The sequence below is a fragment of the Cyanistes caeruleus genome, chromosome 8, assembly GCF_971803275.1.
Source record: "Cyanistes caeruleus chromosome 8, bCyaCae1.hap1.1, whole genome shotgun sequence".
Lineage (NCBI taxonomy): Eukaryota > Metazoa > Chordata > Aves > Passeriformes > Paridae > Cyanistes > Cyanistes caeruleus.
Genome location: NC_141708.1, coordinates 8606718 through 8629546, shown reverse-complemented (window position 1 = coordinate 8629546; position 22829 = coordinate 8606718). Strand labels below are relative to the sequence as shown.

The following is a 22829-nucleotide window of genomic DNA, read 5'->3' as shown; positions in this document are numbered from 1 at the left end:
GTGCTGCGCATCTTTCGGGAAGAGCCGGCAATCCCGAATTCCGAGTTGCCCGTCCCGATGGCTGCACTTTTCCAAGTTATTGTTGGTAAATGGTGGGGAACTGTCCGTCAGCAGCCCCGGGAACCGCACGTGGGACAAAGGCAGCCGCTGGAGTGTGGTGGCTGCTGTGAATAGAGGGAGGGAAGGCAATTAGCTGCCGTGTTGTTGGGGCTTTTTACTTGTCAAACTGGAGACTCGTTGCTTTTGTTATTGCCGTGTAAAGGGAAATCGTGGGGTTTTGTTTTGGTATTAAGGGCCTTAGAGGTTGCTGGCTGACACTGCACACGCGAAGGCCAGAGCAGTGCAGGGAGAGGACCAGGGACGGGGCTCCGGCGGACAGAGACTGCACAGATTTTCCCTCGTTTACTTCTTCTGCTCCTCTTCTTTTTTTTTTTTTTTCCCAGGACCTGGGTACCAGTTTGTGTTTCGTTGTGGTTTGTTATATTTTGTTTAGCCCGTGGCCCCTGCAGATTAAACTGCCGCTTAAAAGGCAAACTTGGATGCACTCAAGGTCTCCCTCCTTGAAGCAGTTTTATTTTTACCCCTACATTTATTTGGTCCTGTTGTTTCACTCTTTGGGGGCAAGGGGGGAGAGAACTCGTTGTGTGATCATCCAGATGTGCGTGGGGAAGACGAGTATTTGCAACTGGTCTCCTCCAGCGCCTCATCTGCAGTAGCGTCCGTCCCACATGGCGATCGCTCCCTGCGCGTGCAGCATCCATCAGTGTTGACAAATTAGCTTAGAAAGTGAGGAGGGGGCAGTGCAGCCACTTTTTCCAAATTGTTTCCCTTTAAAGCACCCTTTTTGGCTTTTGCCCCTGTTGCAGGGTAACTACTTTACAACTTTGGGGAAAAGGTTAAAAAGGAGAAGAGAGATTGATTGACTCTTGGCAAATTCGGGTGCCCGCGATAGCCGGCTCAGATTTAGGAAGTGGGCATCTTGTAATGCTCGTAGGCGAGAGCAAGGCACAGGGCAGAAGACTTTACCCGTGCTCGGTTCAGCAATGCTCTCAGGTGCCCCTGTTAATTCTCATTTAGGAATAGCTTGGGAAAATACAGTAACCAGGGCACCGTAACGGTACCTATCTCAAAGTTCCGCTTGCATCCCCGTTGCAGTAGGTCAGTGTTTTACAGAAATATTAAAATACTAAAGGAAAAGGGAGGAGGGGGAGAGAACAGAGCTAATGGTAAAGGTCTGCCAAATGTCACCTCAGTGTTACAATGACAAGAAAATACACTTCCCTTACAGCTCTCCCCCTAAGAAATTTGTTTTGAGGGATTTGACAATCTTGCAGATAAAGTGACTGCTTGCTACACTTAACTGATCATGCTCCCTCACGGCCGGCCGGCGTTTCCTCGCTGCATATAGTAATACCTGCGCAACCTGGCTTGGAGTAGCATTGTCATTGATTTCCAAAGTAACTGCTTTTTAGCTCTTGTGAACAGACATACCTGCGTGGGGGGGTTGGGGGGGGGGAATTCTTTTCCCCACTCCCTGGAAGGATGATGGTAAAGTGCTATATTGGAAAAGACAGGAGGCTTCTCTAAATTTTGGTAACTGCAGCTGACAATTTAGAAATAAGACACTTCTCACAGCCAACATGACAGTGGATTTTGAGCATTCAGAAAACACCAGGCCAAAAAACTGGAGACATCTTGATCTTTTAAGACAGCTTTTCCAGTACTTTAAGTGAAGTGGGGGGAGCGGGGAAAGAAAAAGAGAGAGAAAAGCTGCAAGGAAAATAATACAAAGCCAGCACAATTGGCATCTAGACAGTAAAGAAAAAAAGTTTTTGAGGATAACAGAAGGAAAGACAAAGCTGTTATGTACCCGAGGGATGCAATTTTAGTGGGAATGGAAGATTTGAGTGGTAAAGGAGGAGCGCTTGCCTCTGGGTTCTCTCTCTTCCAGCAGTTCGGCTGCTGGCATCTCAATTTGAATTGCTGGGTGAGTAGCACTTTCTGCGTGCGCGCTTTCCGTCTTGACCATTGAACTTCTGATGTGACTTCTCTCCCTCTCCTCCTCTCTCCCTCTTCTTCCCTTTCTTCCTGTGCGGAATCAAAAAAAAAAAAAATAAAAAAAAAATGGTGGTGGGGGAGCGTGAGAAATCAAGCAAGCATCTCCAGCTGTGACCTTTGTTAGCGATATTGTTTTTATTTATTTATTTTATGGTAATCATCTTTTTTAGTAGGGGGGAAGCGCGACTTTTCGATGCCGCTTAATTGGACAGCGGTGGCGAGGAGCGCGCGGCAGAGCCGCTCTGTCGCGACACAGCGGTGCAGCGGGACAGTTGTTGCACTCCTCCTCTGCGCCCTTCCCTCCGCCCGGGTTTGGGGTTTGCTTGGGGAGGGGGGCTGGAGGGGGAAAAGGGATTTTTCCCTCGTGCATCCAGGGTGGGATCGGGGTGTGTTGGCGGGGCGGTGTTTCAGAGCCCGGTGTGCAGCAGGTTTCGGGGGCTGATTCCTGGCTGCTGAACAATGGTTACCAGCGAGGGAGAAGTGTGTGCGCGTGTAGAGCTCTGTTACATCTGCAGTCAGGCAGTCACACAGTGACCATGACATCACTAGCTTTTCTTCTCTTTTTTTCCTTTGGGGCGGAGGGGGCCACTTCAAAGCTTTCTTCAGTTCAGTACGATATTTCCTAAACTCTGAAACCATGAAGGTAAAAATGTTTGGGTTTTGGGTTTTTTTTTTTTCTTAAAGGAAGAAAAGTTGGTTTGTAACAGGGCACATACGTTACAGTTAAGGGGGTTTGGAGATGGAATTGTTTAACTTTTGTCATACACGAAACGAGATTTTTTGTTTTAATTATTAAAAATAGTACATGGTACTATTTATTGGGTGCTTTTGATCCTGGGTTTGGTTGACAGTGAAATTTTCTGAATTCTTCAGAAAGCTCAGCTGTAGTGTGAAAGATGAAAATTTTGGGGACACTGCATAAGAATTATTTTACCCAGGGATAAAGGAATATGAAAAATAAGACTGAACGCTGATAAATATGAGGTAACACATATTTTGATACAGTGGTTCTGTGTTTGCTGTCAGAAGTGACATGAGACTTTCTCCTATTGTATATTGCAGAAGGTAAAGCTACCCCTCAGCCAGTTTTGTGTATTACCCGTACTTGTACAGAGAAAATAGAAACTTACTGAAGAATTCTAAAATCAATCACATTTTCACTGGTGGTTTTATGGAAGTCTTGAGTTTTTTGCTGTTTCCTTTTCTAACTCTTCCAGACTCGTTTACAGAGTCACTCAGTCCAGGAGGAGGATTTCTATCATTTCAATACTCTGTTGTGGTACCTTTGCCTGATTAGCTTGCTTAGTTGATTTATTTGCCTTTTCTTATATAAAGCAAGGGCTAAAATTCTGTAGAATTCATCTAAAATTAATTAATCTAAAAGGACAGGTATTTAGATGTTTCTTCTTTTGCTGCATGTTGTTGCATATGCAGGTTTTACAATATTGGTGATGAGATCTCACAAACATTTTACCTTTAGAGGAATTTTTTTTACTAGGACTTGGGTCAAAAGGCCTGACTGCACTGTGTAAATGTGCCTGCTACTTTTCTTCTGAAATACTTGCAAGGTGTTTCAGTTCTGATGTGCATTTAACATAATATTTTTACGGAAACTTTTCTGAATTTATTCAAGAAATTATTGGTCCAGACTTACTTAATAATTGTATTGCTTAATTGTGCAGCATGCAAGGTTTTTAGCATATGAAAAAAAGAAAACGGTTTTTAGAGCCTTGTTATTTGTTAAATGATTTAATATACATTTCCTACATATATTGCATATCGGTGTTGAGCACAGTCCGCTGTGAATGCTGCATTTTAAAAATCTGTACTGAAAACTTGTCTTCATATCTCAAGGCATGTATGTGCATGGTAGTTTTTAATAATGCTGTTATTACTGAAATTGCCAACTACAAGAAGGTATAGGCATACATGCTAATTTTCTTTCATTTCTTGCCGTTTTTTAACAGCTTCACCTCCAAGTTATAGTCAGAAATCACAGATACCCTAATAAAAATTAGGAACTATTTCTCCTACAGTATATGTCTGTTTAGTGCTGAAATAAGTGGTTTATAAGCAAGAATTAAAGCTGTTTATAATGAGACATTTTAGACAATGTTGGGCAGTAAATCAAATTGCATGACTAGGTATTCACACAAAAGCATGTAACAAGGTCTTTTGGGGCAATTATAAGGACTATTTTGCTTATATTTGCTTTTCTCTCTATTTTTCATCTTCTCTTAATTTTTGTGCTTGTTATTGCTCTGTACCTCTCCCCTTCCTACCCTATTTCTGTTCAGGACCGTTTCCCAAAGACCTGCTTTGCTTTCACCCATCTCTTTGCTTAGTGTTTGTGCATCCAGCACATCTTGTACTGGTATGGCCTAGCAAAAAGTTATTTTTCAGTTTTAATGTAATACATACCAAGTATTTTTGCTTTTTTGCCTTGTTAGAATGAGCAAAAGCTTGCCTGCTCTGCAGAGATGGTATCTGTCCAGTAATTAAAATCAACTAAAGTATGCAAAGAGGGCACCGAGTATTTGTCACATTAGGGAAGAAATAAATCTGGGCATTTTATTACCTGGAACTTGAAGGGACAGAGCACTACCTGGTCCTCTTGCTATGGGGAAATCCACCTGTTGATCAAATCATCTCTAATTTTGATACTTAGTGTAAGGCTTTCCTGGGTACATGCAGGCCACAGTTCTGGGCTAGATGATGTAACTGGTGTGTGAATTCATGTGCCGAGGTCAGGCAGAGCAGGTGAGCAGAGTGCTTCCTCTTTATCAGTGAAGCCTTAAGACAACAAGTAAGGTAAAATCTAACTGTTGTAAATGTAATTGCGGTGTTGCTGAAGGATCTCAAAATACACACTTGTGTAGCAGGTGCTTGTTTGAGTCTGACCTGACTTTAGAGTAACACCACATTGTCCAAGACTTAACTTGTATTTAAAACCTCAAGTTTCATTCTTTTACTTAGGAAAAAAACCCCTCAAAAAACCAAAAACCCTACTTCAAATACCATAGCAATAAACTTATAGCCCACAACAGCTTTGGAAGCAGAGTGTGAGCACAGTTAATAATGTTTTACTACTGGTGTGTTTTATCCTCCTGCATCGGAACTAAGAGGCGGTAATTAGATAGCTAAACCCCAGTCCTTCCCCTTGCACACTAGAGGATTTGGCGTATGCTAATTGTCACCAGATCATTTCACATAATTGCCTTTTGGCGAAATTAAGTGGAAATTTCCTGAACATCTTAAATCCTCATTTCCCCACCCCCTCCCCTCAGTACCCTCGCTCCCTGACAGGAAGGATGTGGAAAAATGTCAAGCACGGTGGCTTAGCTCTCCAATGTTCAGGGGACACTCCGTCAGAGTTAAAGGGGGGAAAAAACCAAAACGATTCTTTTCCTGAATGAATTGCTGGACACTTAGACCCAGGAAGCCGATTTTGTTGTTTTGTTTGAGAGACTGCTAATAGACCACAGGTTTTATTGGAAAGCCAGCAGTCCTTGCAGGAGCAGGTAGGCACTCGCTGGCCTGGGAAGTGGTCAGGGGGGGAAGGGGAAGAAATAGAAGGCTGCAAAACTGTGTTCGCGTGTGTGTCCCCATTTTAATTTTTAAAAAACATTAATATGTTAAGGGTAGGGCAGTGGGGGTTGTTGTGGGGTTTTTTGGGGTTTTTTTAAGGCTCTGCCTGGGGAGGGTATTGTCCCAGCCTATGGTTGTCAGTGCTCCTGTCATCATTTGTGTGAAAGAAGAAAATGAGCCTTTTTTTAGCGGGGCAAGTTGTGGTTATCAATGGAGGCCTTGTCTCCTGCTACAATGGGCAGTTAGCTTAGGGCAGGACCTTAGGCAGGAATCAGCTACATTAAACCAAGAAAGAGCTCAGGCCACTGTATCAGCCATAAAGGAGCAAGGGGAAGTTTTCAGGAATGCTTAGTCAGGTGCAAAAGCATCCTGAAAAAAATCCTGTGACTCCACTAGCTAAACAGGGCTGGGTAAAATCAAATCTTTAATTTTTTTCAGGAAATGCTTCATCACTGGTGTTGAATTTTTATGCTTGGGAAGGGGATGAGTACCAAGGTACATATAACTGGTGGGTTTGGTTGGCTTTAGCTTCTCAGTTAACCTAAATGGTTTGCAGTTTCCTTGGTGTAGTTTGGGGTGCCACCCTGAGTGGCTACTGATGTGGGTGATCCCCGGGGCTGCAGTGGTGCTTACAGATACTCTGCTTATTGATGCTCTGCTTGGGCAGTGGTGACTGCTGGAAGTGGAAAAATATTTCAATATTTACAGAAATATTTTGGGATTTGCCTTTACTTAATTTTGCCTTTACTTAATTGAAACTTAATTTCCTGATTTGTGTGGGGCGTCAGGGTGGTGAGGAGGTCAGTGTGGTGTAAGGGTGTCATTCCTAGGCAGAATCAGGGAGAGATCAACCTTTAGAAAAAAGGAAACTCCTGTTATGAGCATCTTTGGAACTGCAGAGCAGTTTAGGAGCATCTGTTAGCATTTCACTGGCCACAGTCAGCATAACTGCAATAGCATCATCTGGAAAACACAGAGAAACAATTTACAGAGCTATTTTTTAGTGTGAACTGGTATTGAATGGTGGTCCTTGCTAAGCTGAGCCCAGGGAGCAACTCCAGGAGGGCCTGCTAATTCAAGACCACTGTCGACCTGCATCCACCCTGGAGGAGGGGAAAAGGCTGACAAACCCTCTTCTGTGCTGCTTTTGTTTTATTGTATTAGGCTCATAAAAGCACTTTCAGGGCCCATCTTTCTTCAGCAGAAAAGGAGAGCAGTGGGGAAGAGAAGGACATGGCAAAAAGACAGGCGGAGCTCTAGCTCCATTTGTTTCCAGTGTCTCTTGATTAAAAGCTTTTAAGAAGGATGGAGAGCTCTCATTCCTCTGATAGTGGAGGAAGGGGCCAGGGCTCTGGGGGTCTGGGTGTGAGCACCTGCTCAGTCCCTCCCGTGCCACGCTCCTGGTCACGGGTGGTTGAGGGGTGCCCGGTGGGCTGCAGCTCCTCCCTGCCCCACAGGATATTTAAAAGGCCACCCAGGTCAGGGAAGGGGGCTATGCTGGCACCTACTGGAGTTTGAGGCTGGGTTGGTGCAGGAGCATCCCCCTGCCCTGCCCTGGGGATGTGCTGGAAAGGAGTCAGAGGCCGAAGGCTTTGGCCGCTGCGATGCTGCCATGGCACGATGGCTTCTTTTCAGCCTGGGTGGCTTTTTGTGCAGATCTGCCTTTACCAACCCCACCTTATCCTGGTGAGGGCATCCTCTGGTGTCTCTGGCATGGTTTTTTCTGACTTGGAGTTGATACCATGTTTTTATTGCCAAAGCCAAACAAGCCATGAATTTGCAAGCAGAAATTGCAGTAGTAAACTCTTCCTGTTTAGAGCTTGGTTTCTCTTTGTGTGCTCAACAATACAATGTTTAATCTTGTGCAAGTCTTACGTTGCTTTTAGAGACTTAGGAACTATTGATTTATACAGCATGTATTAACTTCTTCAATAAATGGCGAGTATTCATCAGTGGGGTGTATTAAATTGGGCTGTATACGCATAGAAGCATCTTTCATCCTGTTAATGAAATGTCCTTACCATGCAACAAAGACTAATACACAGCAATTTATACACACTATCCCCTGCAGTTTAAATCTGAAGTTCAGATACGTTTTTTTGTTCCCTAAAGGCACCTATCAGAACTTAGTCTAAATGATTCTCAGCACTCCTCTCAAACATTTATCAGTCCAAAATTTGTTGTGGTTTTGGTGTGGGAATTTTTTTTGTTCTAGAGCTCCATTATTGTTCAAACTGATCTGTGTTTAAGCACTCCTAGAAGCATTTCAAATTCATATACAGAGATTTAGCAGTAGAGCCCCTATGGGGACAATTTCCTCTGGTTGCTTCGGGCAGCAGTTATCAAGAAAAGCAAACTTCTCTTGTTTTTTTGCAATTATTTACCATGCCCTCTAACCCAGCATATGAGACCTCAGCTTTCAGTGGAGAGGGGTGATATATCAGCAGAGGACTTGGTGCTTCATAGGTGCTGGGATTTCTCTTTAGAAATCTCTGCTTGTTCTTGTCCTGTTACCACATGCCCTGATGCTAATCTGTGTGTTCCAGTGCAGCTCCTCTTCCCATGCCTGACAGAGCCATAAATGGAGCTCTTCAGCTTGCCAGAGAAACCCCTGCATCTCACAATGGCTCCTAGCTTAAAGCTGCCCTTGATAAAGGGCTCACAAATGTATATTGGAGAATATTGCCTTTTGCAGGGGAATGTCTAAAGTCATCTAATAGGTGTCTCTATTGATGGCTTCTGTGGTTTACCTTTCATTGCCAGTGGATGGGGTTAGGACCACACTTGTTACTCAGGCACAGATCCTATTGACTTCAAAGGAAGATGCATCTGCAGGATTAATCCTGCTCTTTCCTAGTTAGTCCTTTATTTTTCTCTTTTCCAAGGAAGCTTTGTTAACTTCAGGAACAGTACTTAGAAAGAGCAGCTTGTTTAGCATATTATGCATGTTTAGCTTGCCTTGCAAATTGTGTGTGCTGTTCTGAGGGCAGGTATGGTCCCTTTCCCCAGTGTGTGCTGAACAGTGCAGAAGAGAATAGAAACCTGTCCCTGGGTAGTGGTGCAGATGCAGACTGACTCACTGGGAAGTGGATCACACTCCCCTGTCCCAGAGAGCATATTTCTGAGCATGTATATGACACTTTCTCCCTTTCCCCTGGTATGTTCTCCTCCCACCTCTGCCCCAACATCATCAGAGTGGCAAAAGAGTACCCTACCCTTGCACCTCTATATGAGTGGTCTATTTGAGTGCATGGTAGTCACCTGAACAAAAATGACCTACCAGGGGAAAAATTTTGCAGACTTAAGGTTCAGGCTCTTAGTTGTTGATTTTTATTTGTTTTTCCTTTTGCTTTTTATTTGTCTCTGAAACATGTTAAGTGAAATACATCATAATTTAGCAGTTGTTCTGTTTTGTGGTGAAATTGTTGGCGGTCTTGGTGTATCAAAGCAATGAGTGGTGGTTTCCCACAGTTTACATGTAACCCCCTATGGCACATCTGGCTTTGGTGATGGAGCCATGTCAGTCCAGCTTTCCTCTCACGTGTTGTTTCTTGTTTGTCAGCTTAAGTCTGACTCTCTAATGTTATTCTGCTTATTTTCTTTAACTAACCAGCTCCAGTTTCTGTGAAAATAAGCTCTCTTTGCAAGACAGCCCTTAATGTCTGTCAGGGTCTGGGTGAGGTTTACAATGATATGAAGATAGTGTTGGGAGAGCACAAAGCTACAGCATGTATTAACTTCTTCAATAAATGGGGCCACACTGTGGGTCACTTAACAGCAGGAGTTCACACAATTCTTGGCCAGAAAAAATTGATCTTATTGGAAATGATCATTTTCCTGAACCTCACCAACTGCTCATTTGGCTTATAATGTCATGTGTTGTTGAGTAGATGCCTTCTACTTTGTATGGTGTGAAATATAATTTGTTAGGTGAAGCCCTTGCCAAAGCTTTCAGTTATTTTTGGACTGCTTAGGTTGGTTCACTTGAAAGAGAACAGATGTTGGGTTAGAGCATCTCTTTTGGCTTTTTGAACTTGGACAGCCAAATCCTCGTATCTCCTCTGATGTGAAACCATCATGGATCCACATGGCCAAAAGTTGTCCTTGGTTGTTCAGCTGGCAGAAATTTGTCCCACAACCCAGCCAACACAACCTGCTGTGAATCGGCATTGGCTGTCGTGACCACGTGCTTTCCTGCGTGGTGGCCACTTGACATGGAAATCACCTGTGCCAAGTGCTTGGTGGTGGAGAGGAATCATCCCATGTAAGGGTGGCAGAAAGATGAACATGGTGAAGAACAAGGGAGAAGTTGTGGGAAGCAAAAGTACAGCTCTTGGCTGGCTTCTTTTGGATGCACACTTCTTTCTGCAGGTTATCAAAGCAGTGAGCCCAAATAGCCACATATGGCAGGGGCTGGGGGAGCCAAAGGGGCTCCACCAAAGCATGGTGGAGGGACTTCTTGTTTATTCAGGGAAGACAGATGTTTCTTTCCCTCCTTGCTCCCAGTTTGTCTTCCCTCTCCATTCCCCACAGTCTGGAAGCTCATTCCCAAAGAATAACTGAATTATTTTTGAAATGCTTTTAAGGGGAGCTCAGAGCATTGGAAGCCAGATCAGATAATAGCAATAGTTTGTCTGAGGTGGCACAGTGAGGGTGTGTGCATGTGTTTGGGGGTTCTGGGGAGTGAGTGTGGGCTTGGAGCTGTCCTGGAGCAGGAGGGTGAGCAGGAGAGTGCTGGCAGACCCTGAACAGCAGCGGCGCTATCGCGGCCACTGTGGCATCACTACTTTATTTTAATGTGATTCCTTTTACTTGATGTTAATGCAAGTTGTTCCTTACTTAAAGTAATAAAAGGAAATGAAGACACATTCTAAAATGAAACCTGACTCTAATCCATTCATCATCTAATACCAGCCTCTTTATCTTTGCTGGTACCTAATCTGGTTAAATGTCCCTGTTGTAGGATTTTAGTGAAAATCCTCTATGGGGAATAGGGTTTTTTGCAATTGGATTACTCGCAGTAAATGGTCCAGCAGTTCAGCTGGTTTCAGCTTAATTTTTTCTTTGTGATCTTGTAAGGGTAAGTTACAGTTCAGCCTGCTGTTATATTTCATTCATTCACTCCTTTTTTTAAGTTATTTTTTTATTGTTGTTGAAAAAAAGATTTTTTTTCCCCCCAGAGCTAGGAATGTGATGGGGGGGATCATGATATCTGCGTGATTATTTCCCCTACAAGGCTGTTAATTTCAATGGCTTTATCTGGGGGGGGTTTGCCATTATTTATATAGCTGAATATTGTAGTAGCCTAATTAATCAGTATCCAGTTTCCATTTATTAGCGCTCTCTGATGAATTGATAATTAATCAGCTCTTCTAAAATATATATATATAAAATATGCAGGTGATCGCTTGTCAGCTTAATGCTTGCTGATGAAGGGAATACTCCAGCACTACAAAGGCTTTTTATCTGGAGTATTTGCAATGAGCAGTAAAATGCAGAACTGAGAGTGAGGACAGGAAGGGGAGAGGAAAAGACCTACAGGTCAGTGAGCATTTGGGTCTCTCGCTAATTAAATGGGGGACTCTCTCAGCCCCTCACTGAGGAGTCTGCCTGCATCTTGGAGGTGAAGCACAAGATTATAAAATAAGAAGGGAAATTTTTAAAGAATTGCTGTTGCTCCATACAGGAGCATGACAGGTCAAAAAGATTAAAGAACCTCAACAGCAGGGAAAGTGTGTGAGGAGGTTTTAAGCAAGAGGGTGGGAAAACTGCAAGGGTGACGCCTAGAAGGGATCTGGAAAAGTCTGAGGATCACATTTGAAATCCTGGCTGCTCAGATTTTTACATGTTGTACCTCATGCTGTAGTGGGGAGGATGCCCAGCACTGCTCTAACAGCATCAACCTTTTTCTCTTGACAGTCTAACAAAGTGCCAGTTGTGCAGCACCCACACCATGTACACCCTCTTACGCCGCTTATCACATACAGCAATGAGCACTTCACACCAGGAAACCCTCCTCCACACTTACCAGCTGACGTAGATCCCAAAACAGGTAGGTGGGAAGTATTTTGGGGTTTCTTTTGAGAGGGAGTGGGTGGATCTTTCCTTTTTGCGCATTAGGGGAGAGGAGTGCAGGAGAATGGATTTCCCATGCTGGAGCACCAAAGGGGGCATGTAAAATGTCAAACCCAGACAAAATGCTTTCTTTTTAAGCCAATTAGGCTTCAGAAGGAAACCTACTGGGTGAATTTTCATAGAGCTTCTGCAGGGTGACACCAGAGTTGCATGTGTGGGGTCGCTTGCAGGTGTGTTTCTTTGCAAGCATGATACCCCACCTGGTAGTTCGATCTACCAGTGCTTGGTTTGCATGCACGACCCAGAGAATTAAACATGTACATTCTGTGATCTGCACTTACAAAATTGCAGCTGGAATTTTAAAGGTGGTGGGTCATGACCGGTTTCAAAATGAATCTCTTTTAATTCCCCAAATCCCATTGTTTCTGTGTCAGGAGTTCAGCCATTTTTCTTCTATAATGTTGAATTTTCATCCACTGTAACTACTTAGCTCCAGCTTTACACTTGCAACTCTTTTCCCCAATGTAAGTCTACCCAACTCTAAGTTCAGCCTGAAGGGCACTCTGATTGAATATAGAGCACCACGTAAAACCCTGACTAGATTTATTGGTGTTACAGAATAGAATTTACATGTTATTCTAACTTTTTAAGAGTCCCTTTTTAACCTGAGCTCCCAAAGAAGTCAAACAGTGTCAATCTGGCTGCACTGAGCTCCTAGTGACAGTGGTTTTAGTTTTGTTAATCCAAACCCCATTTAGTTAATTGGGAAGTTCATCAGAATCAGGATTCAAGTCAGAGGAATCACTGTGTCAGCCCTAACTTATGCAGATAATTTATGTGAACTCCAGCCCTTGATTGAGGCTGTGCATTAGCTGGTTTTCACTCACTATGCTTCAACTGGGGCCCCCTTTTAATTGTGCCTAATGCTGACTTCACATGGCTTGAAAGGAATCCATCTCGCCATCCCTGGGTATTGCAAGTGAATGGCATAGTCAACCTCTCATTTAAATAATGGTAGTACAGGGAATAGCTTTTAAATGGTTATCGTAAAACATATGATTAACGTCTGTAGACTGTTTACTTTTCTTCTGTGAACATTCTTTCAAGTGTGCAAATAGCTCACTGGATGGTTAAAGCCCAGTTAATCTGTTTGGGTTTTGTAATGGAGAAAAAGCAATGTCTGCATGAAAATGTCACACAAGGAGATTTAATTTAGAGATTAAAAGCTTCCCAAGTGACTTAAAAAAATAGTTTTTAGCCCTGAATACAGTACCCCTTCTTTTTAATGGTCTCTGTTTTAATTTTCCTTCTGCTGTGTAATTGTGCCATGGCTTGTTAATTCAAAGACCCAGCTTTGTAACCCTTACTCCTCTGAGTAATTCCTATTTGCTCTTAAGCGTTAATATTTAGGGCTTGTGTCTGGAGCTGGTTTCTGCTTTCTGAGTAGGAACTGCTCCTCATCCAGAGAGGATGGGTGGGCTCTCTGTCCTCCCCTGCATACCTTCAACATCTGCCCCTGGTTTTACCAAGCATTTCCAGGGGCTCTCAGTTCCATTCACAGTTTCAGAAAAGGTTTCCTAGGGTAGCTCAAAAGCAAACATCATTTGCAATTTTAATGACTTTTAAACTTGTTCTGGAGATTACTTTGGAATAATGCCATGTTATTGAGTATCCAGTCACCACATGGGTGGGGTCTGTGGTCTTTTGGCTGACTTTGGGACTAAAATAACCATGAAGTTGCTACAGGGTCCATATTTCTGCTGAACATTTAAGAGAGTATCTAGTACAGCATTGCACTGCTAAACTCTAAATAACAAAAATAATTATCTCTGACTGGAGAGGTGACTGAGGGAGTGAATAACAATTTTTTCTTGTTTAAAAAATAAGAATAGGAAAAAGCCTTTGAAACTGCGAAGTGAAGGCACAAATACTGTAATTAAAGTAAACCAACAGAAATTTAGAAACATATGTGTTTTTCCTTTATATTTTATTTATTTCCACATCTCAGTACTGACGCTGCTTTATGTTCCTCTTCTATAGGAATTCCAAGGCCTCCACATCCTCCAGATATATCTCCTTATTATCCATTATCACCAGGCACTGTAGGACAAATCCCCCATCCGCTAGGATGGTTAGTACCACAGTAAGGAGTTCCATTTTTTTAATTTCTTTTTTTCTTTTTCTGATGTGTGAAATTTATGTCAAAATATGTGTGTGTGTGTGTGTGTGTGTGTGTGCATTGGGATGAGTTTGTTTGCCAGCTGCCACTTCACTGAGTGTTATGAGTTTACCCACCTCATGAAGGTTAATTAAAACTTATGCTGGGTCATGTGGTCTTAAACAAACATGAGCAGTTGGACACAGCTTTGCATGTCATCCCAACCAGCTGACCATGCTCGTGAAGCATGAATTTTTAAACCCTTTTGCAGAAATGTCCTTTCTTGTTACTGCCCTTAGACTGCACCACATGAGTTTTTCTCAGATTTGGTTTTCTGGGGGCTCAGGTTCTCACAGACCATTTTTTTTATTATTATTCTTTTTTTATTTTTTTTGCTAGGGCCATCCTCACTACAAATTTTCAATTTAATTTGCTTTCTCTGCTGAAAACATTTTTGTTTTTCTTGTGAAACAGTAGAGCTTTGCATCAGCCAGTGAACAGCATTCCAAGCTGAGATGTGGCTGGGCAGTTGGCAATTGGCATCTGAGGAATGGAATTTTAAACAAGAAAAAGGAATTAGTTTACTTTAAAACTGGCTAAGAAAAAAGCAATGGAAAGTTAGTTTGGGGTTTTGTTTTCTTTTCAGCTCCTCAGATCCCACTTTTAGAGCTTTGCTGGGTATGAGGCTCCCAGCAGTAATTGAGTCCTTATTTTCTTTTTTTTTTCCTTATGTTGCCATCTCTCAATAGGTTTATAATACACTTAAGCACTGCCTAAGCCTTTTGTGTAGTATATTTGATTTAAATGCTTATAAAATCCCTTTGTATTGCTGGATACAACAGATCTCTGCATTATAAATCAAGGCTGTTACCCTGTTTTTCTCCCATAACAAGCCTCCTCCATTTTGGGGTGATCATATTTCTTACGGAAGATTGCCCAAAGTTCAAAACAGTTTGCTCCTGCTTGGGGTTGTTTGGCCAGCTGTGCTAAAATACCTCTCCACAAGTTTGCCCTCCATGAGGAGCTGGAGTTGACACCCCACAGGGAGAGCAGGGCAGAGCAGGGGGGTCACCACATATCCCCAGGCCTCGGGCAAGGAGTGGTGGTGGCATCAGAGGCTTTGGAGGCCTTTTTCAAGCACAAAAGTGTTGATGCAGGAGAGCTGGAGCTTCTGGCCATTTTGCAGGCTGCCCTTCCTTGTGGGTGGTCATGCAGCTATTTTTGGTAAAGGTTCTCCCAGCCCAAGGGAGAAGCATGTCCATCACCTCTCTGCTGAAGGTTGCTTCTCCAGGAGAGCACATCATGAGCAGAAGAAAAACACAAAGCATTGCTCCCCGAAATCTGAAGTTCCTCCTCATTTGTGGTGATTTACCTTTTCCAAAGGACACCCTGAACAATTGCACACTGCATGTGAGCTCCTTAGCTCAAGTTTGCACAGCAACAGCCACAACATTTGAAACAAATAAACTCAGCTTTAAGTGCCAAAAGTCAGTGGCATGAAAGACATGAGAGAACAGGGAAGAAACTCCTCACTGTCCCTGACCTATACCCCACTGCTCATCTGTATGTCAGAATTTTGCAGATGCAGGTTTGTCCTCACTGGACCTCATGCCGTGGCTGCCAAAGCAGGAGACTGATGCCACATGTGGCCAGTTTCACCAGACAGGTGCTAATGGCCACCTCTGTCACCCCCACTGCTTCAGGACAAGTCAACACCGTGGTGTGCTTGCCTACCCACAGCTCTTAGAGCTTCTCCCAGTGATTTTTGTTGAGGGCAACACCATCACATTGGCTTTTGCTCTAGGAGAGTAGCATGGCCAACTTCACAGAAGTAACCCAAGATTTTAATTTCCCCCCTCTCCTTGCCACTTGCACTTCACCATCAGCTTCCCAGCCTATCTATCCTCCACTGGCCTGCATGTTTGTGGCATAGCACCCACCCCAAAAGCATCCTGCCCAGTCAGATGATGTATTTGAAGGACAGATGAAACGAGCTAGCCAGCACAGACAAACCTCCATCAGAAAAAGTTGTGTGTCTTTCATGAGGATGCTGTTTTGCATGTTGCTGTATTTTTTAATTATTGTAATGAGGTGTGATTGTCTATTGGTTACCCACAATACTTCTTGGGGACTCTCCCCCGGTAACTCTTGTCAACACTTGTTAATCTGACAAAAGGCTACAAATTAAGCTCTGTTAATTTAATGTTTTCTCACCGAGATCTAAATACCGAAAGAGGCCCAAAGCGCAACTGAAGTCCTTTGATTCACTGTACTTTATTTTGGTATAAATTTACATTCATTATTGTTTTCCTTTGGATGTGTAGCCCTCAATTAGTGTGATGGCTCCATTAAAGCAAGCGAGACTTCGCCTTTAATTATTACAACAAAACACCTAGTTTCAGCTTGGGGAGAGGGTCTCTATTGACATAAGCAGAGGTTATAAAATTTAATTAGCCATTCCTATCAGATTTATGGCATTCAAATTGTTCTGTGTTTCTTTCCTTTGATCCTTGCTGTACAATCCCCAAGATTTTTGTTCTGATCAAATGAGAATAAAGCTTACTGTGCAGAGAGAAGTTTTTTGTTGTTCTTTTTTTTTTTTTTTTTTTTTTTTTTTAAGCCCTTTTTCCCTTTTTCTCATTCTGTCTTTCCCTTCTTTTTTGCCAGGCAAGGTCAGCCAGTGTACCCAATCACGACAGGGGGTTTCCGCCACCCTTACCCAACAGCTCTGACCGTCAATGCTTCCATGTCAAGGTGAGTTCAAATACTGAGATCCTAAATCAAGAGCAAATGTAGCTCCTCCTCCCACTCTCTGGAGGAGAGCATTTTGTCTAGGCAGCAGATTTCTGAAAGCACTTCAGTTAAATGTCCCTCCTTAGCTTTTTGGTGGAGTGGAGGAGGAGAGGGCAAGGGCTACCTTCCCACGTGAGGAGAAGGTGGTGTCCTAATGCTGTCATTGGGCCTCAAGAATTTGTTTTAGAGGGAGTGAGGGTGGAGGAGTGAGAAGTCACCTTTAAAAGCCAAACTAAATGAAAGAGCTGGGAGAATGCAATGTTGAAAAAGCAAGGTTGAGAAGTTGTGATAGCCTTTTCTTTCTCAGTGGCCATCAGCCAGAGCAGCGCTGTGTGCACGGGAGGGCTCAGGAGGGAGGAGGGCCGCTCTTCAGCAGAGTTGGGAGGAAGGTTATTGTGCTGTGTTTTCCCCTCCCAAAGCTCCAAACACTGATAGTCAACATAAAAGGGCCTGCCTGACCCTCAAAAGCTTTAGAAGTATATATTTCTCCCCCTCCCTACCTCCAATTAATTCCATCTAATTTTCCAGGGGCTGCTAGTTTTATTTACAAACTGGTTGGCAGCACTATGTTTAAGTAATCAGTAATTGCTCCTAATGATAGTTTTATTTTCTGTTCATCTGATTTTCAGCCTGGTTAATTAAATCGGTGGAAGTTTAGACTTTCCTGATGGGCTGAAACAGCTAATCCATTTTGATGATGGCACATAATTAAATTAGCATGCATTACATAGCAAGGTTCCACGTCTCTTCCCTGCTCTGTCCCTTCCTCTCCATCTCTGCAGTTTAATATGTGGATGTTGGTGCATAGATGATCTAAGGAGGAAAAGACTGGTGAGGGCTGGGGGGAAGCACACCTCATTGAGAAGTGGAAATCTGTACCTAGGGCTCATGAATGAATGGGTGGGAAAACGGTGTGGTGTGTGTGCTTTAGACAAGTAACCAAAAAAATAAAAATTTAAATTAAAATGCTGGTCCAGCAAATAGAAAACTGGAAAATCAACTGGGAAAAAAAAATAAATATGTAGTCCCAGCACAAAAAAAAAAATAGGCTGGGGAGAGAGCTGCAAATCTAAACAATGGTTCCCTCCCCCTATTTAATCTTTTTTAATATCTATAAAAGACTTGCAGGCATGGTGTGAGGCAAAGTAGAGCTTGATTTAGTTTAATTATTATTAGAGAGGCTAGTCATTTGAGGGAGGGGGGAGATGTGGAAGGGGGGGGGGGGCTATATTCCCAAGATAGACTTTATGAAAGGTATCTAGTTAAAAAGAGTACACAGCAAATTAAATACATTATTGTGGTAATGGGACGACAGAAGTAGAGGTCTATTATACTTATGGCAGTTATAGGAAATGTAGGCTCCTTGCCCTGTTCTAGCACATCCTTTGATATTCATTCCATTCAGCAGCAGGGCCAGGACTTCTCAGAATTAAGTGATGGGTCATTATACTTTAAACACCATGGAGAAGCCTAGATTGGCAATTAAACAGCACTTGCTGACACTCGCTTGTGCCACCCTGTGACCCCCTTTAGATTGAGTTGTTGGAGCTCGGGGCCCTCAGCCTGCTAAATTGGTAGCAGGCACTTCTCCTGACGAGGGCTGGCTCTGAAATCTGCCGGCTTCAAAGGGAGCAAGATCATGTATAAACCATAATGTGGGTGCACCGTGGCTCAAAAAATAAGGCAGGAATAGATGAAATGTTACAAGTGCAAGGGGAAAATGAGAGAATAATGACAAATCTAATGCAACTCAAAGCAGAATTGTTGCACAGAAAAATGCATCCCACTGCTTGTGCATAAAATCAAGGCAGGCAGATGACATCCAGTTAACAGAAACATGTCAACAGTGAAGTAAAGTGAGAGTGAGTAAGAGAGAAGCCCCTGAGACAGCCAGGAACAAAAAATTAGTTGTCCTTAACAAGTTAAGACTCATCATTATATTCTGGCTTGGAGCCATAAAAGGAGACAGTGGTGTATAATGAGCTGCTTAGAATTTTTAGGGTGTTTATTGCAATTCATGGAATACTTGTCTAGAGAAAAAAAAAATCTGGTGAATGTCTTAGGCGAAGGTGAGGGGTGTGCATATACACAGGGAGCCTTTCTTTTTGTCTCTGACAGAAGCCCATACGTGCACACATGCTCAGGCACACGTGCAGGGGCTGAATAGATTTAAGGTGTTTACCCTTTGTTTCAGCCCAGAAGCTTCTCCTCTGGTTTCCTGTAGATGGGAACACCCTCTGGGCAAGCTGTGCTCTCATATGTGGTTTCATGTATGTTTTCCCATGTCAGCCTGGGCTCTGCAGTGGGACAGCCCTTGTCCAGGTGTCTGGTGTGGTCAGGATATTCCTGGCAGTGCTGACCTCCAGAAATACAACTCATGGCTGGCCCTGGGCAACAGCCCTGCAGGGCCCTGCTGCAAGCCCCTGCTGCAAACCTTGCCCTTGCTGTGCTGGCTTTGCCACAACAGTGAAGTCAGCACAGACCTCAAACTTCATCCTTCCATGCACAGTTTTCTAGAGCCTTCCTTCAAAAGTAGTTCCCATTTTTGCCTGCATTATGGTTGAGATCTTTGGAGCCTATTGTGCTTCCCAACCTGTAGTTCCCTAAGCTTAGTAATTACTGTTCATTAGCTAGAGTGTGGTTATGAATAGTTTATTAAAGGTTAATGGGTGACTAATACTGATTTTTCATAAATGGTTTAGTCTTTTAAAGTAGTGTCTTCAGGTTGTTTTAACCATTTACAACTCTTGGTTGTTGCTGGTAGCCTTGCCACATTCATGTTGTATTCTTGTAGCATGCCTGTAACATCTCTTGATCCTTCATCACCCCTCTGTAATATGCCTTTAAGGTAAAATGAGACAGGGCTGAGTGATGGGCAAACAGTGGACCCACTATGAAAAAACAACTGCGGTGAGAGGAAATCAGGAAATAATTTAGCAGAATTACACCAGACAAACACTGCACAGCAGTTAAGTGGTGGCAGTGGAAAATACCTTCTGTAATTGAAATTCAGGGGAAATTCACTTTTGCTGAATGTAATTACTGAAGTTGGAGTGTAGCCAGGAAGTTAAAAATTAACACTCTTCCCCTGCTCATATTGCCACATGAGTGGCTGTCTACATGGAAATGAGCAGGCACTCAGACTTTGGGCTGAGCCCTCATCCCACCCACAGAAGTCCATGGGATTGTGACAGCAACTTTGGGTTCTGGAGCATGTTTTTCTAGCCCTAAACATAGGAAGGTGTCTGTAAGTCCAATAGGCAGTCTTTTGAATCTGGACAGATACAGCATCAGAAAGTGAATGGTCATTGGTAATGAACACAGCGCTTCCTCATGGAATCTGCAACCCTGAAAATAACCACTGAGCTGCAGCTGCCTGTTGATGAAAGCTGCTGTCTCTGGAGTTTAGAGCCCACTGAGTAAAATATGCCAGCTGAGGTCAGTGGAGGCTTTGTCATCCTTCAGGCTTTCACACAACGTGTGCAGGTTGTGATCTGCACTCAGATTTTCTCTCTGCTGGTACATGCCCACTGCACTTCACACTGAGCCCTCATGTCAGACCAGCACAGCTCTTCCTACCTGCTCTCTGAAGGAAGGCTTTTCATCTCCATCCTTCATTGTCCCCTTGTCTCTGGCCTAGCCAGCCCCAGCAGCATAATCCTCTCTGAAACACTGGGTCTTGCCTAGGACAGTCACTTGATGGGATGTGTCTCAACCTGTTATCACTGTGCTTAGGCTGCTTTCAGCAAAGTCAGTTTTTTGCCACCAGTTTTATTTTTGCTCATGTTTGTTAGTGTTATTTGTTTAAAAAATCCGACTCATACTGCCAGTTTTTATTTGCACTGTACTGTGTCTGAAGGTCCCAGGCACTGTACGAACAAATTTTAGATATGTCCAATCAAAATACACCTGGAACTAGAGAGAGAACAGAAAAAAATAATACCAAGGCCCAGTTTGTGTCTTGCTGATGGGGAGCAGTTCTGTGGCAGAACTGGGACAAGGTGCCAGTCTCTTTTGCCGCCTCGACATTGTCTTCTGTTCTGACCTTCCATGAACCAAAGTATATCCTCAAATGTGTGCTTCTCTCCCAGCTACTTTTGTCAGAGAGTGGGAAGGCACTTGGACAATCCACTTGGAGATTTGTGTCCGTGAGTCTTTAGCAGAAGTAGGAATGACCATTTTGCTGCCCATTCTCCTCTTCCCTTGCCATCCCACCTTCCTGCCTCCCTTCTCTCCATGCCTTTGCAATTCTCTACAACTTGAACAATTTCACATTCTCCCTGTCAGTCCGTGCTCTTCCCACCACTGCCTTCAGAGACAAAATAGTTCTGTCTAATCACCCTGAGTGCTACCAGCTGATAGACAAAAGATCCTCAGAGCTTGTAGTGGACAGTGCTCTTGTTCATGAAAGTACATCTGTGTCATCTTGTGAATGTAGAGAATGTCTAGGCAGTCACAGGGGATGGGATTGTTAAGATCACTACTGGAATTTTTAAGAGGGGGGAGAAAAAGATAACCCCACTATATTTCTGATGTGATATCCATGGTATATCACCCCATTTTAAATCCTGTAGGGTAGAAAAAAAATCACTGTATATTGATGATAGAAGAAATAATTATTTATCCCATTGAGCGTTCCATAATCTTGGGTTATTTTACTTGGATCAGATTTTTCAAAATCTGGGATGAGAGTGGGGATTTACAGTGAGAAAAGCCCTTGCCAGATCACTTAAATTTTGGTGTTTTGAAGAAAGCAGCTTCTGAAACATGATTTTAGGCTAGAACCCATTCTCTGGGAGCTCATTGACTTCAGTGGGAGTTTTCTTAAGGGGAAGGCAGTCAGTCATGCTGTGCTTTCCTTATTCACTGCAAAACCTTTCTGAGACTGTTGAGAAACAATGATATAAGTCAATCCTGCTTTGAGAAGTTTGTTCATTTCTGTTAAAATGTAAAAAGTCTGAATGATTGTGCCATGTTTGTGCTGTGATCCCGACCAAGCAATTAGATTCATGCAGAGAGACTGCATATCCCTCTGAATCCACTTGCAGGGCCGGGATCTGTCCATGTATATGACCATAAACCATAAAGCTGACAACATTTTTTCTCTTTAGAAAGGCTAGACTGTTAAAGCCTTTCTAGGTTACTGTAATGGATCAAAAATTCCACAGTCTTCCACCTTCTGTTAAAGCAATGTGGCTCAGAGATTTATTAGACACAAATAAATATTTTCTTTTGCTCCATCAACAAAATGTAGCTAATGAGGCGTCTATAAGTATTATCAAAAATGCATCTAGAATGTGTTGGCATTAATATTTTATTTCGCTGTCAATATAGAATAAAAGATGTCATCCTAAATTCACAACATGATTCAGAACTATAAAAATTGATTCCTTGGCTGCCACACATAATTTCTTAGCGAAGAAATGGACTGGTGGATTTTGTTTCAGGTGGCTGAAATTCCACCTTCACACAAGTTCATCCAGTTGAATTTGCCTTTTTTTAAAGATGTTAAAAATCATGATGTCTCGTGTCAGTAATGATAATGAAGGGGAAGATTGGCTTTAATGACATTAGAAGAGTCATTATGTTTAATTTATTGCTAATTAATGCTGCCAGCTTTCATATGCTTTGTCTTGCTGTCATGTGCTTGTTATATGCCAGTTGTTTTTTAGTTTTTTTTTTTTTTTTAATGTGTGTACACATCCCTCCCCATTCATTCATTTTTATTCTGACGATTTACACAGCTTTCTCTCCTCTAGGTTTCCTCCACACATGGTCCCGCCACACCATAGTTTACATACAACTGGAATTCCTCATCCGGCCATAGTCACACCAACAGTCAAACAGGAATCTTCCCAGAGCGACGTCGGCTCACTCCACAGCTCGTAAGTTGTTGCTTCCCCTGTCTTCCCTTTGGGACACTCACAGCATCCCCTATGCATGTGTGGCTTGTAAAAAGGCTTAGGTTTGTGATGTTTTTGCTGGGAAATTTTTTTTTTTTTTCAATTTTTTTCTTTTCTGTTATAATTGACTTGAACATGGTTTGGCTGCCAAAGCGTGTCAAAATGATGGTAACAGTCTTTGAGTCATTCTATGACAGAGGCAAGGAGTTACTAATTTCACCTGTTTCAACAAGGAAGTGGAATTTTCTTGATTG

At 42.9% G+C, this 22829-nt stretch overlaps 1 protein-coding gene across 14 annotated transcripts in view; it reads left to right on the top strand.

Moving 5' to 3' along the window:
- The window catches only part of TCF7L2 (transcription factor 7 like 2), a 173970-nt gene that overhangs the window by 135020 nt on the left and 16121 nt on the right, over positions 1–22829 (top strand). For 6 of the 14 annotated variants that reach the window (XM_086900443.1, XM_086900442.1, XM_086900447.1 and 3 more), the window contains 4 exons: positions 11566–11698; positions 13762–13864; positions 16547–16633; positions 22417–22557. In XM_086900443.1, coding sequence (XP_086756569.1) covers positions 11566–11698; positions 13762–13864; positions 16547–16633; positions 22417–22557 — 464 coding nt within the window. The remainder of the gene's footprint in view (positions 1–11565; positions 11699–13761; positions 13865–16546; positions 16634–22416; positions 22558–22829) is intronic. The other 8 variants (XM_086900456.1, XM_086900450.1, XM_086900449.1 and 5 more) reach the window with 3 other exon arrangements.